The following is a 16371-nucleotide window of genomic DNA, read 5'->3' as shown; positions in this document are numbered from 1 at the left end:
TCAAGCAGGGAGCTTGGACTGTTTCAAAACAAATGAATGACCACAGATGACGGCATGTCAACTTAGCCTACATACTTATTGTATACGTCATCTTTAGCGTCTCTAGTCTGATCACATTCCTGCAAGCAATCTGGTTGACCTCTTTAGTTTTAGACTTTTATATATATGGACTAACATTCCATATTTTTATTATGTAAACACTTACATTAGCTCGGTCAGCTACCAAAACCAACTACTGAATATTACTCAAACTTGACTTGCATTTGACTTATAGGAGTGTGATACAGACACTATGTGAATATATATATATATATATATATATATATATATATATATATATATATATATATATATATAGTAAATAGAAATAAAAATTCATGGTGTACATGAATTGATTCAAGTAATAAAATATAAAACAATGATATTGGTAAATAATAGTGATCACATGATATATATAATGATACAGTTTTTCACTTCATTTCATTAAGATACATATGCTACAGAAAATACTAATGTACTCTGACAATTGCATAGAATGAAGATTAACATGATAAAAATCATATTTTAACTGATAAAAAATATCATATATGAATTGATAAAATCATTAATGTTTATGCTTATTGATTCGTTGATTTTTATGCTAAATGTTATATATCTGATTAGTAATTCATATACTAACTCATAAATAACTGCAGATATTGGTAAGATAAAAGGTAACAGATTGATTATAGGCTACCTGATTTGTTATACATATGTATATGGATTCATATAATTATGATTAATATATGTGCACTTTAAATAGATTCCTATTGCGTACACGCAAAGATATATTTAGATTCTGTTATTTATGATCATTTATATAAGAGATTCCTATTGCGTACACGCAAAGATATATTTCGACTCTGTTATTTATGATCAATTATATATAGATTCCTAGTGCGTACACGCCAAAAAATATTTCGATTCTGTTAGTTTTTATGATCATTTATATATATAGGATACATGACCGAGGTTATACTACTTCACATTTAACTAGCTTTCGAACCACTTTTCGTCCATTACACAGTTCCAGACAACCACCTATAGCCACTGAAACGGCCTTTTTCAATGGTTAAAACAAGGGGAAAATTTGCCTGGGCGGGTCCAACGTTCCATTTTGCGCTCACACTTATTCTCTGCATCCTAAGCTACACGATTACGTTCGCGATGAATAGATCATCCCAGCACGAGTCCTTCGCCAGCAAAGTAGAGTTGAATATCCTTCGGGTCGTAATTGTCGGAAGTATGTCCCTTTTTGTAGTCGATTCCGACAGCCGCCGGAGCGTTCCGCATTAAAACGAGATTAACGACGAGATACGGTGTCGGTCGAAGGAGTCCATGAATTCCTTCACATTGTAGGCGGTTGTTACTTGACTGTAGTCATCCGCAGCGACGAACGATTTTTTTGAAGTTGCTATGTGAAAACTCTCGTACTGCAGGATACTGTAACCGGTTCCATTAATCAGCCTGCAAGTGAAATTATACTTGTCACAAGGGCAAAGTAAATTCAGACGACATCCAAATACAGGGGAGGGGAGAGAGCCATTTAGACCAGACTTAACCCACATGAATTCGCTGATATTTTGGAATTCAGAAGAGTCCGCTGTACAAACTTTTTATCCATGGCATTAACAATGAGTGAACCTATCCAGGTCTATGATGACTCGTAAAAATATCCATAATTATAAAAAATAAATAGATATCATTACGAATCTCAAAGAAAATTCGATATTACTGTAGTAAGTTACTAGACAAAGAAGTGGAAAACGGAGCTAATTGTAAGATTGCCAGGCAACATAAAAGTCAAAGAGAAGATTAATCATGATTCTATGTGCCCTAACAAAAGTTTCATATTCAATTTTCTCGTGCGCATCCTCTGAGGTTAACTTTTAAAACATTATTAATAGGTAGGAGATGCAACGAAAAACCCACTATGTAACTAATTTCTATAAACTTTGGGTTTTTCAAGAAAATGTGACATTTCCCATGAATGTTTTACTTGAAGTTGTAATAGGCTAATGTTGCAAGTAAATATTTCATATATACATTATCTTGATACTTCTAAATGTCTATGAGGTTCAGAAAAAAATTTATTCATTTTGTTGTTATAGAAATTCTATTTGCTTATTTTGTTCATTAATTTTAAAATGATTGCAAGTTGCATTGCGCACACCGATAGACACCTGTACCTAACGTCTGCCTTGCCCATGAGAAGTTCGGGCTAAGCATTCCTTTCTCCAGTCAATCTGCTTTTGCAAGCAGAGACGACACACAGATGAAGCCTGTGTAAGCAGATTATTGAGGTTAAAAGGAACAAATGCTGATACGGCAATGATGACGTCGTCACTTGGCAGGAGATTGCTCTCAGCCAGCTAAGAGTTACGTTACTTGCTGTAAGAGATACGACTTTAGGATAAATTTTTTGTTTTTTAATACTCGACCCACATGAGAAGAATGTCTGAAAAAAAAAACAGTACCAAATTGAAACAATATATTAGTTTCATGTTGGAAATCTGCATAATTGTAATTATGTTAAATTAAATATTCCTTATTCAAACTACATGAAAAAGGTTTCCATACAAATTCTATATATATTAGCCCTGTATAAGATTCATATAGGATTATTCATAGATAACATTTTCACTTCTAGACTTCCTGACTTTAAAATCTCTTTTATTTTATTTTATTTTATTTATTTTATTTATTTATTTATTTATTTAATTTTTTTTTTTCATTGACTACGAATTATAAATCACCGGGACAGACAATATGTCAGTAGATTTTGGATATGTGTTTGAACTTTAAGCTTATTTGTCATTACTAAAGCGTTAAGTTAGAGTTCAAATCTTTACGCATATATATTTGGATATTTAATTATCTATGGTTACGTTTTGCTTATTGATTTTATCGTGATTCCTTTTTTATTATAATTTGTAACCCTTCCGACTTCTTACGGAGTGTATTATATTGACTCCACTTGTATCCATATTTATTTCTTATTTTTTTATATTTATTTATTTATATATTTTTTATATATATTTGATAAATTAATGGTTGGCTTGAATATGTGGAAAAGTGTTCTAGCGGCGTACCGTATAAGGCTACTTGCGGCATCAATTCTATAGATACAGATATAAATGATAAATGTATTTAAAACCGCGAGAACCGCTATAAAATCCAGTTCGGATCCAACATCACGAGTTGTAACTCGTAAGACATTGACACTTCCTATTTAATTATCCGTTATTCTACCAACCGAGTGACTCTGGGTGATAAAATATATATTGGTTTTCTTAATGGAAAGGAATTCACACAACGTGTTAAGGAGATTATTATTGATTTACACCACCCGAGTCAGATTATCATGTGTTGAATTCCATGTTTACTGATTTAGCACTCATAAATATTCCTAACGCACTCAATTGCGGTGTTTGTTTTTAGTGCTATTAATTCTATATAACGTGTCAAGGAACTATTAACACTAAGAAGTGTTTATTCCCTCTGTCAGACTCGTAACTCTGTTAATAATTCTAAGTATATTCTTTCAAGGATTGATTTGGCACAGGATAGGCCCCTAAACTGACAGGTGTCTTAGTGTGTCCCTTGTTTTCATGACACGTGTTACAATCAGTTATGTGCTTTTTATATCTGTAAGCATTGTAGGCCAGAAAACAGTGATTTGGCTTTCTCTGAAAAAAAGAAAAAGGAGGGAACCCTGGATGACGGAATGCAACCAGTTTATGACGATTGGTATGAGAGAGATTATTACTACTACCTGGTCGTTAGTCATCTGCTGTGTTCTTCGGGTTTTCCTCGTCACGGACCTACATATAATTTTACATTTGATTACATTATTCTGATTACACATACTTTAAATATATTTTTGCTTTAGGGTTTCTGCTCGAAGTGTTTATTGGTTTGCTTAGCCGCTGACCCTGTTTCCGTTTCGAAGTGTTTATTGTTTGGTGTTTATTGTTTTGCTTATCGCTGTTGACACTTGCTTTGTTCAGTTTGTAACAGTTCTGCGCTCTCCGACCCAGATATTCAATGCTCGCGATCTCTTGGGTTAAGGAATTTTCTTGTTTAGATACGGTTTTAAAACAATATGGCCGGAGTGTTTTCTATATCTTTTAGTCCAATTAATGGTTCTTTGCTGTATGGTGCGGGATTGCGGGATAATGCGTCAGCTATGATATTTGCTTTCCAGGTAGATATCTTATCTTGGCTCCAATAACCTGAATGATCATTTGTCACCGAGTTCCTTTTGGACTGTGATTAAAGCCTTTGAAAAACTCGGTAAAGGACTCATGTTCAGTAAGGACTTTATCAGGATAGCCATAGATTATGAACTTAAAATGTACTAGTGTTAAAGATACCTAGCCCTTCCTTGCCTATTACTGCATATTTACTTTCAGAGGGCTTTAGTTTACGTGAATAAAAAAGCTATAGGAAAGAACTGTTTATCATATTACTGAAGTAGTATCCCTCTTACCCCTTGGTCTGAGGCGTCTGTTGCAATAAAAAAAAATTCCTTATTTAAATCAGGGATTTTTAAGTTAGGTAAGCTGCATTTTCCGCTTTTAAGATATCGAAGAAACGCCTGTTGATGCTTTTTAGACCATAATAAATCTACGCTCTTCTTCGTAAGATCTGTTAAAGGAGCTGTCATGATTGAAGAGTTACATATTTTACATACGATTGTAATACCCACTACAGCGCAAAAGTGCTGTATCCCCCCCTTTTACGTTAATAAGTACCGGAAAGTTATGAATAGCCGACACCTTACCATGGACTACTTTTAAGACCTTGACTAGACACATAAAACCTAGATAAACATGTTCGGTTTTTAAAAACTCACATTTAGATATTTTACTCTGAGATTATTTGTCTTTGTCTCTGTAGCACTAGCTCTAGTTTATGTGAATGTACTTCTAAGGTATTTAGAAAAGATTATAAGACCAACCATATAAGCATGTAGGGTATCCCCTAAAAGTTTCCAAACACTATATTGTAATTGGGGCGCAACGTAAGCCGGAGGCATACGTAAAAATTGATAATGTCCCCTGAGTGTGCTGAAAACGGTGTATGAGGTACAATCACTTAGGTAATGGTATCTGGTAAAAGCATTTAAGTAAGTCCAAGTTGGTGAAAAATTTATTCTAACCTAACAGAGATAAGATATCGTCGGTACATCGCACTGGAAACTATCGGGAGTCGTTTCCTTGTTTAAGCGACAGAATCTACGCAGATACGCCAAGTCCGATCTTTTATGACATGACATTTGAGGGAAAAATTATATGGGCTTATTTGATTTCCTAATGACTCCTATTACTAACATTTTTCAACTTCGTCATTTATCTCTATTTTGAAATTTCATTGAGATCTATACGAAGGTACGTGAATAGCTTTATGTTTGTTCCTTAAACCGTGTTTTGTGTTAAGTTACATCCGTTTTTTTCCAGAGATCACTCGCCAGTGGAGAAACTTCCTGTATTCAGGTAAAAGATAAAAAAATTTCTGCTGAATCACCTCTGCTTTAGTTTACGGATATTACTTTAGATAGATTATCAGAGAGATTCATCCACGACTGGTTGGGCGTGATTAAAAATTAGTCAACAACAATAAAAAATGCGATATTTATAACTTCCGTATCCACGATATGTATACTTTTAGGGCTTTGTTCGCGGAAATCGTTATATTTCAGAGTGTCGGGAAGGATTAAAATTTCATTTCCCAGCAAAGTCTTTTTACACGCACTAAGACTTTCGAGGGTGCATGCTTCTCGAGATTTTGCGTGCAAAGTGCGACTGCGGTTGTGGGGAGAATTCTGTTGGGTCATTTGAACAATGTTACGATTTATAGACAAATGTATAGTTCCTTTATATAAGTTATTATTTGATTAACTGTCTCATTTTTGTTCAAACGGATTTTAATATGTTTGAAGGTTTATAGGATTTCCCTTTGATAAACACGCCTTATTTTGCAGGATGTAAGATAATATTTTGTATACCCCTAGAGGATCTTACAATTACTCTAGATACAGATCAATGTTTTTATAACTATAGAGGTATCTGTAAGCGCTCGCTTATCCGGACTTCTCATTAGGGAAGTTCGAACAACAGACGGTGAGTCCGTAAATACAGGATAATACGTGTACTAATGAAATAAATCAAGATATTCTAATTTTTACGGCGCGTACAGTCGGGCTTAATCCACCACTACTTATAATAACTTATGTATTAAAAAAAAAACAAAAAAACGAAAACCTGCTCTGATTACTTTATACGGTCGTGTGATGCATAGGGAAATTCCTTTTTAATTTTAAAAAGGTATTTGGGATGTATGATCCAACATCGCTTTTTCCCCACTCTGCTAGAGTCGCTTATTGTGTGGAATTTGCTTTGCTTTGAACACTTCGGCAGTTTTTTGACTGACCTTGACCGCTTGACTAGGTGACCCAGTCACCGAGTTTGCTTGTTTGATTCTGACGGGCTACTGTTTCTATTTCTTTTTGTAATAATTGGGATCCTTCTCTTTATTACCATCGGCAACGTATTGTGTGTTTTTAGCATTATGTTGCTGGTACGTATAAAGCAATGAATGACGAACTATTAGGAACTGAGCGATTACTAATAAGACAAGTTATCACTACTGCATACAATATTAACTGTTTGTACTTCATTCTTTGCTAAAATTTGAAATAGTGAGGGATCCTGGTCAGCGCATTTAGCCTGATGAAAGTTTTTTACAGACATGTTATTCCTTGCAATCCAGCCATATTTTTAAAGTTGAGTTGAGTCATTGAGGTTCGATATTTTATAATACTCAAAAACTCAAGGCTAAAACTGCGATCGGGACTTTGCAAAGGAGCATTTATTGTCATGACCCGAAATAGTGTTACCTCTAATTTATCTAGATTTGTACGGGTGTTCCACTTGTTTTTGTGTGTTTTCTAATCACTACGGTGCTTAACGACCCTATCCATGCATCTGTATAAATACAGACGTCCACTGCGTAAACGCATATTCACTGTTTAATATGATTTGTTACGTAAGGGATTAATAATCACCCAAAATGATAAAATTAACATAGTATATGATTATGATATTCAGTAGAACTTCTGGAAACAGACACTCAAAGATAAAAAAACTCGCAGTAGCGAAATCTCAATGATGTAGATAATTTCTGTAAAAAAGTAAGATTAAGAATGTCTCGTAACTTCAGCCACAGGAATAACGAAATTCGATCTGCAAAGGAAACACTCAAAGTTACTCCAAATGAATAAAAAAATTTTACTTAGCTTGCTTTTGTGGGAAGTCACGGTGTTCCGATAACGACACACGGCCTTGGTCCTCCTTCTCTATTTAGCGGATGACCTGGTTTGGTTTCAGTTTCCCCCGTGCGCGTTGTTTCGATGATTCGAGCCCTTGAAAGATCCGATGCTGCAGACGCGTTCGGTTTGTTTCTTGCAGTGCCGGAAACGCTCACTAACGATGTTTTCTTGAATGATTCTAATGAGAGACGAAGCATGCGTTGTCGTAGAAAAAGACACGTCGGTTTGTTTCTTGAAGTTATTCACTAAACAATGATACTAAGTTGCTTGAAGAATCTGTTGCTTTCGTCGTCGTGAGAGTTCTTGATTGTTTTCTGAAGTCGCTCACTAACGATGAATTACTATGTTTGCCTTGAAGAACTCTGCTGCTTTTTCCACCGTCGTCGTTGACTTCTTATGATACATGATTTATTATTCTGGTTTTTCTTCGTAGGACGTTGTAGAGTTCTTCTGGTCCGCTGGCCACCAAATATTAGGGCTGTGCCTTGTATGATAAGGCGCCCTATGAGGTAATGTTAGACTAGCGATAAACTTACGCTAAGTCGGTTGGTATTGCACTTCCATCTTCAATGGAGGAGTGTCTGGGGTTTTGTAGATCACTTACGAAGTCGGTATTATCTTTACGACGATGTGTTAAACTCATGGTTCGGTGAGGTTCTTGTAGAAAACACTAAGTATAAAATAGATATATTCTTGAAGTTTTACATGCTGAAGATCAGATATGATTGTACCAAGTCTTCTATGACGATAGCTTGATCGCTTCTGCCAATGATGATGGCTAATCCTATTCCTCTACATGATAAAGCTTAGGTAAAGAGGTACAGGTCTTCTAATAACGATAGCTAACTCTGTTCTCCCTGTCTACCATCTCTGTTACAAGTTATGAAGGAACAGACAGTAGTTCGAACATATGAACATACATACAATGACATAGTTTCATACGAACACACAATCGAATGAGACACGCTACAGATCACGTAGGCGGTAGTTGTCTCAAGCAGGGAGCTTGGACTGTTTCAAAACAAATGAATGACCACAGATGACGGCATGTCAACTTTAGCCTACATACTTATTGTATTACGTCATCTTTAGCGTCTCTAGTCTGATCACATTCCTGCAATCAATATCTGGTTGACATCTTTAGTTTTTAGGACTTTTATATATATGAGATAACCATTCCATATTTTTTGTATTATGTAAACACTTACATATATATATATATATATATATTAGTCGAATGCCCCTCAAAGCCTGTGCCATTCGCTCTTCATTATGCACACTCCCGCACTTCTTTATATAATGACCATTCCTTTCCAATACTTCTTCACCCATCTACCCAGACCTTACTGAGTTTTCCTCTCCAAAATTTTCGATTTCTGCACCTGTTCACCTACCTGCCATCTTCCATCTCTACACAAGACCAAACCATTAAAAACTCTCTTTACTATTTCATCACCTAGACTATCCCTTTAGCCACTTTTAATTGTTTTCTTATTTTTCCATACTTCCTTCTCGTATCAAATACTATGCCAAAAATTCATATCAATGTGAGCTCTTTTACTGAATGTCAAAATAAACTAAGTAATCAAAGGGTGGAGAGAGGCATTCCTTTAAACGGATTTTTTAATCTTCAGTTTTTAAAGTTTGCAAACTACCTAGTTACAAGTAAGATGACTCACATTACACTTAAAAAATTAATGATAAAAAACGGTTATAGGCTAAAACGACGAGATAATTTCGACAGCACCAGGGAATGTATTTTACTCTAAGGCTAAGAATGTATTTTACTCTAGGGCTATGAATGTATTTTACTCTAAGGCTAAGAATGTATTTTACTCTAAGGCTAAGAATGTATTTTACTCTAAGGGTAAGATGAAGCCTTTCAAGAGGTCCCAAGAAAAATGGGTTTAATAGTCATACTGGAAAACTGTTTATTATATTACCAATGAAAGAGTCTCTGTAAATACAGAGAATGGGCAGGAAACATTCACACACTTTCTTGGTATGAAACCCAAAGAAGTTATGATAGCTAGAATGGCTTTTAATGTCAAGAAATATTCTGCTCGCTGGGGAAAATAGGATAATAATATGCAATGAAGCGTAGAGAAAGGTTCTCGATAGTACATGAAAAGGGAATTGTTTTGTCTTCTTGTTCGAATTAGACATTTATACCTTTTAACGTTACTTAGATGAACACATGGCATAAAAAGGGAAACATTTTATTACTACGTATCAATTTCTCAAGGAAAGACGTAGAACAGAGAATGAAAAGAACAATACTATAGTTTGAATACCTTAATGGCTATTTATGGGAAGCATTTTAAAAACTGCCTTTTCATCAAGGTTATGAATCCACTAGTCGATTTCACTGTCATATGTCACTCCCATTGTCCTCTTAAATATGCAATGCAGTAAAACAATTATATGCATATCTACGTCTCATATCATGGCGCCTAGGTATGAGAATAAACTGGTTGTTAAGCTTCAATCAAACGACAGAATGACGCTGCGTCCTTTAGCACATAATTCTAGGTTACCTTGGGGCAAGATGTACAACCTCTAAGCTTCCTTGGTAGTGCGCCACAAAACTGTGGGAGGCTATTAAAGAACTAAGGGTTCTCCTATCGAAAGGCGGCACAAATGTGGACACATTAGATAAGCAGAGCATTTCAAATCGGTCGTAGCATAAGCTAAAGTCACCCAATTTTTTTAGCTGTCTTGATTTATAATGCCACTGAATAAAGACTTCAATCTGAGGTAATTAGATAATCCAAGGGGGCTGCTGGCCTCCTCGATAATTCATAGTTGCAGACACTTCATAAGTACGGAACGATGCACAACCCAATTACACAATATTAAGATCACGAAAAAATGCCACTGAACTGTTTTCAAAAATTTGCCAATACTCTAGTGCACTGTAGCAATACGATTTCTGTTCATCAAATGATTTACCTGCCATTGACATTTTCTTAAGGCAGAAGTGTGTATAAATATTCTGTCGAAGACAGGAATATCTACTAAATTTTCCTAAAAGTAAATATTCTCTTAAATATGAAGACAGGTGGCATTATCGTGAGTTACCTATTTTTACATTTCATGGTAATTTAAGCAAAATAATACCTCGGTGATTCATACCTATGTGAAATAAATCTATATCATTTATTTGCTTTACATTTACCGCTGCGTTAATTGTGACAAGCCATAAATGTTAGGGATAATTGCAGTGGAATACTGTAAACCGACCTTAAAAATGTAATATATTGCCTCTCCTTTTTCTGTTTGCCTAGCGGGATAGGTTACCCAAGGGGAGGAGGGTTATAAGGTGCACGGTAAACATGCGGGATAAAATATCCAACGGCCCGAGAGAGAGAGAGAGAGAGAGAGAGAGAGAGAGAGAGAGAGAGAGAGAGAGAGAGAGAGAGAGAGAGAGTCAAAGTTGCCTCCACGAGTTCTTTGCTGTCGCTGATGCAAAATGCCACTTATTCTGTCTTTGACGTTTGCTAGAGAATGACAAATTCGTTTAATCTTAAATACTAGAGTAAAAACGACGTAGTCGTCTACGACAGAAATACATTATTTGCTAACAAAATTTATAATGAATTTACACAACAAATGTATCATAGAGGGTAGCCTTAAAATGCTCATGATGCCACATATTAAATACACTACAGCGAAACTATACTGTATCCAAAATGTATTGAAACGAAAACATACAGTCCTACAATTATTCTTGGGAAACGGCGGCCGATCTGTAAATTATTTCAAATATAAAACAAAATCCTCCTATGAATAAGAAAAGTGGGCAGTGAATCAATGGTTGCCAGATTTAAATTAAAACAGTAGTGTCAGTATCAAAACGCGTATGCAGTAACGAGCGACCTCCGAAGAAATTAAAGATGAAATTTAAATAGACTATTATTCATCAAACACCTAATGAGATGTGAAAATTGTTGTTGGTCCTAAAAATGCAAAGGTTGGTAAGACGTAATCCTCAACGACCATTAGCTTCGTAATTTGTTTGGTTTCTAGGGCTGCCATTTGGAGATGTCCGAATGTATTCATTAAAAAAAAAAAAAGGAGTACCTCCAATTATGAAAATTTTTGGAGTCCAAATACGGCGCAATTACTTAGTCTTTGGACTCCGAAAATTTTCATATTTGGAGGTACTTTTTTTTTTTTTTTTTTTTTTCTCTCTCTTTTTCTCCATCAGACATCAATGAATACATTCGGACATCTCCAAATGGCAGCCCTAGAAACCAAACAAATTACGAAGCTATCACTATAGATAACAAAGGAAATTGAGAATGTTAGGAGATAAAGAGAACCAAATGCCTCACAGTGATCACTAAATTGCCATTGCCACACTACAACTGAAAAGAGCTCATATATCTACGTTTGGTACAGTGAAGCGTTTTGATGGTGAACATTAAGAGGCTTCTACAAATGCTTGTGGAAACACAGACTTCGTTCTAGAAATCTTATGTGATGAGGACCATAGATTCAGTGAGGGTGGTTTAATATAAAACTATATATCGAACAGCATGAAAAGTACTGGGATGTGGGGTAACAATACGGATGACTTAGATTCCGTATAAGACCTGGGATGCATTATACATTTGACAGAATATTAAGGTAAATGTAAGGATGATGAACGCAAAGTAGAACTTACTAAATACTCTAGAGACCGAAGTTGAGGCAGACCACTGAGTTAATTTAATTTGCTTTCAAAGGGCTGGCTCAAGGCTTGACATTCGTTGTCAATTATATTTTGGGAAATTCACAAAAATATTGTCGACTTGTCACTGTTACTTTAGATACTGTGCACATAAGGAACATCTTGTGGACTATGCAAAATCTGCAGGTAATGCAGTTTTAGGCAAATTATGCGGATGAGATGTTGTTTTATACAGCGAAACACCACAAACTTTACAAAGCTTGCTTAATGGAATGTTTCATTTATCTAGAAAGATGGGACTCCAAATAAATCAAGGAAGAACAATGGTATAACGACTGGGTATGCACTATTGGATGAAATAATACTAGATGGGAAAAAGTATTGATATGTTTGAATCTTTCATATTTTGGAACAATGTGCTTCCATCATCGATTCTCTCGAGCTGGAATCTAGAGAAAGATTATACTAGATAAATCAAACATTTAGAAATAAACTGAAACTCCACACTAAAATAAGATTATACATAAGTCTTGCAGGATTTGTATTGCTATACAGACATCAGAGTATGACAATGAAACTATAAATAAAAGAAATTTATCGATTTAAAGATAAAGCTTTAAGTATACTCCGTCATAGTATCAGCTGGGCTCCTGTGGGCACTGGAAGAATCAAAAGACTCGGATCTACTTGGATGAGAATTTTAAGAAAGGATGCAGATGAGAGGAGATTTGTGGTAGATATATCACAGAAAAGACACGAGCAGCGGAATTTTACGATGCCCTTTGCGTCCCCTGGTGTTGGAGGCGATCACGAACACGATGATGATTGGTAGAAAATAAATAAATAAATAAATAAATAAATGCTTATCGGTGTAGAAACAGCAAAATGAGAAATGTACAAGTTCGGCTATGTATTTCTGTTAGGTAATAAATAAGTATAAATTATGCATTTTCAAATACGGCTCCTAAGTTGGCGCTACAATCTGTTTTTAACATAAAGTTTTGAGTTCATTAATGATAGAAGTTAAGTTTTGCGATCCCATAGGATTTTTCATTTTTATTTTTCTATCATTAGTTGTAAAAAGTACACAAATATCGGGAGAAATTTTTGCGGGAGGAGATTGGTCGGTTTGAAAAATATTAAAATGTTACTTTTCAGTAAAGTTTTAATTTATTTGGGGATGATGGTGAAACTTTCTTCGCAAACTTGAAGTTATTAAGCTTATCAGCGTTTTAGTTTACGTCGTGATCAAGTAAAAAAAAAAAAACACCCTTTATGAATTTTTATACGATGCACTATGCAAGAAACCGCAGATCTTTATGCTCTTATCTCGTTCTCTGTATCCGTACTTAGATATTGACTAGAAAAAGCCATTCCAAGAGCATTACAATTTTATGGAGTACGATCAAAAGCTTGCCAATTGTGTGTATATATATATATATATATATATATATATATATATATATATATATATATATATATATATTTGTGTGTGTGTATGTGCATTTCTACCGTCTTTAACCTAACACCTTAACTGTTCTTAACAAGGAACATAAAAAAAACTATAAAAAAAACCATATTGCAACTAATACACACCGGCTCTAGACTCAAGCCGATGTATATTAGTCGAAACAAAAATTAGAACCATAAATACATACATACTACATTTACATATGCATAAACAAACCCACACACACATATATATATGTATGCATATAAAACCGCGTTAATTTCTCGACTTCCGCATGCTTTTTTATGTATACGAATATCACTTCTTGCCTTTCACTCACCCGGGAGTAAACGAAGAGACCTTCTTCATCTATAACAGGAATCGATCTCACGAATGAGTGGTTTCATAGACCACGCGCTAACGCACTTTGCTACAGCTTACGCGTTCATGCAGTTTATCTTGACTTGACCTATTTGCATCAAGGTCTAAAGACCTTGATTTGCATCATCGTACCAACCTGTGTACCGCTTATTGCTTTTCAGGCTGAATACATAGTCTCATGGTTACTTTTAGCAGATTGTATCCACGTCGGGAGTAAATGATGAGACGTGCACCTCCCGTGAGGGTCAAGTCAACTCTAGTAAAATCTGAATTCAACATATAAATGCAAAGCTATACTGTGTTTTTTTTTTCATCTGTCCATCTGTTTTTGGGTATGGTAACACTGCGTCCCGGGCTTTAGATAGTTACGCTATGTGTAAGTTTTAGGTAAATAAAAGGATATCTGGGTGTACATTTGCAACTGAAAAGTGTTTTAATAATTTACTGTATGCGAATTACACCGTTAATATTCGAAATAGGATATTATTATAATCGTTGAATGTAAGCTGAGAGTAACTATCTAAAGCCCGGGACGCAGTGTTACCATACAAAAACACCACAGGCGGATGGACAGATGGAAAAAAACAGAGTATAAATAAGCTTATATTCGCCTTTGCATGAAAGTGCGTTAGAGTGCCGTCGAGGATGATGCACAGAAAGAATTTAAAAAATTAAAGCGAAATGGAGATTTCAACAATAGTTAGAGTTAAGTATATCTTAGTTTTACCAGACCACTGAGCTGATTAACAGCTCTCCTGGGGCAGACCCGAAGGATTAGATATTTTTACGTGGTTAGGAACCAATTGGTCACCTAGCAACGGGACCTACAACTTATTTTGGGATCCGAACCACACTATATCGAGAAATGAATTTTTATCACCAGAAATAAATTCCTGAACCAGCTGCCAATCCAGTGGTCCGAAGTTCGATTCCCGGCTCTGCCAACGCGGAATCAGAGGAATTTATTTCAGGTGATAGAAATTTATTTATATAGATGATACAATCAAGAAGATCGTACAAAATGAGAATTACTATTTCCGCAAAGTTGAGTAGAAAGTAATAGTCTGTTAGGCATTACCTAAGAATGAAATGGAATGGAAAGTAATGGTCTGTTCGGCATTAACTAAGAACGGAATGGTAGCTAACAAAAACGCGGCACAGAGACCCCGTATATTCATGAATTTTCTTTTGCTACTGATCAACAGCTGTATCTGCAATTCATTTTGTGGTTTCTTTCAAGCTCGACAGAACATGACTTCGAACCTTTCACGCCGAAACGTTTGGATAAATTACTTTGAGGGAAACGTTCGCTTATTTAGCAAATATGACAATAATTGAAACTTCCCTTTCCATCTATTGCAGACTTTCGTCTGGGAGGGGATCGGATGTGCCTTCTTCGTCGCACTCAATTACTTCTTCCTGACGAACATCATGTGGATGTTTGTCGAAGGTGAGTTGCTTGATCTCTCTCTCTTCTCTCTCTCTCTCTCTCTCTCTCTCTCTCTCATTTTACTTTGTAATTTTCCTTTTTGATGATTGTGGCAAAGCCATCGTGATATATAAGTACATACATCCAAATATTTACATTACATAAACTAGCGGATGCCTCAAATATATTTCCGTGTAAACGCAACGCAATCTCCTGCACACTGCGATAAAGGCTTCAGTTATGTGCGTATGCTATGAGGCAGATGTAAGCAGCATATTTCCCTAAACCTCTGATACAACACGCAGAGCATCGAGCAAACTTTGCTCAGTCAAACAGGGAAGCGCTCGTTTGCATATATACACATTCCTGATTTTGCTTTCAGAACTGTTAGACCCTTAAGAGAAGAGTGCGATGAACGGTAACATTTTGACGATGAGAACAGGACTCGTCGTTATCTAGACTTGCTCCACGTTGAGGCAGGGTCATAATTTCAACCTGAGTTCACATTAAAGGGGTTATCTCACTAATAACGCGGGTTTTCGTATGTTAACAGCTGATTCATTTGATTATACCTCGGACTCCAAAAATCCTTACAACCACAAGCACACACAAACAAATTATATATACATGTATACACACACACACACACACACACACACATATATATATATATATATATTAATATATATATATATATATAAATATATATATGTATATATATATAATGAAAAAACTTCCAATAAATTCTTTCCATGAAATATTATCCCCTTTTTTTACATATTCATTAATTTTGAGTGTTTTCATCCGGCTTTGTTTATCGGTACAAACAGAATTCGTTTGTTTTCAGCGTTTTCGTTTCCTTTTACTGATTAAACCGTAAACGTATATTCTAGTATGTAGTAAGGTATTTGTATAAACACCACATTTTTTAATCGAAAAGCTTTACTCCTCATAAATGATACAAAGTCACAGTTCCTCCTCTTCTCTTACTATTTATATAAAAATAAAAATAAAGCTTTCCGTTCGACCATTCCCTGAACTTCGGAAGCGCATTATGCTGACGT

General features: G+C 35.4%; 1 protein-coding gene across 2 annotated transcripts in view; it reads left to right on the top strand.

Annotated features, from left to right (window-relative positions):
- LOC135217565 (diuretic hormone receptor-like) overlaps positions 1-16371 on the top strand; it is a 275442-nt gene that overhangs the window by 198378 nt on the left and 60693 nt on the right. For both annotated transcript variants that reach the window (XM_064253532.1, XM_064253531.1), the window contains one exon: positions 15241-15328. In XM_064253532.1, coding sequence (XP_064109602.1) covers positions 15241-15328 — 88 coding nt within the window. The remainder of the gene's footprint in view (positions 1-15240; positions 15329-16371) is intronic.

This window comes from Macrobrachium nipponense, chromosome 7, assembly GCF_015104395.2.
Source record: "Macrobrachium nipponense isolate FS-2020 chromosome 7, ASM1510439v2, whole genome shotgun sequence".
NCBI classification, from domain to species: Eukaryota; Metazoa; Arthropoda; class Malacostraca; order Decapoda; family Palaemonidae; genus Macrobrachium; species Macrobrachium nipponense.
Note: the sequence above shows the minus strand (reverse complement) of the source record. Positions and strands in the feature narration are given on the sequence as shown.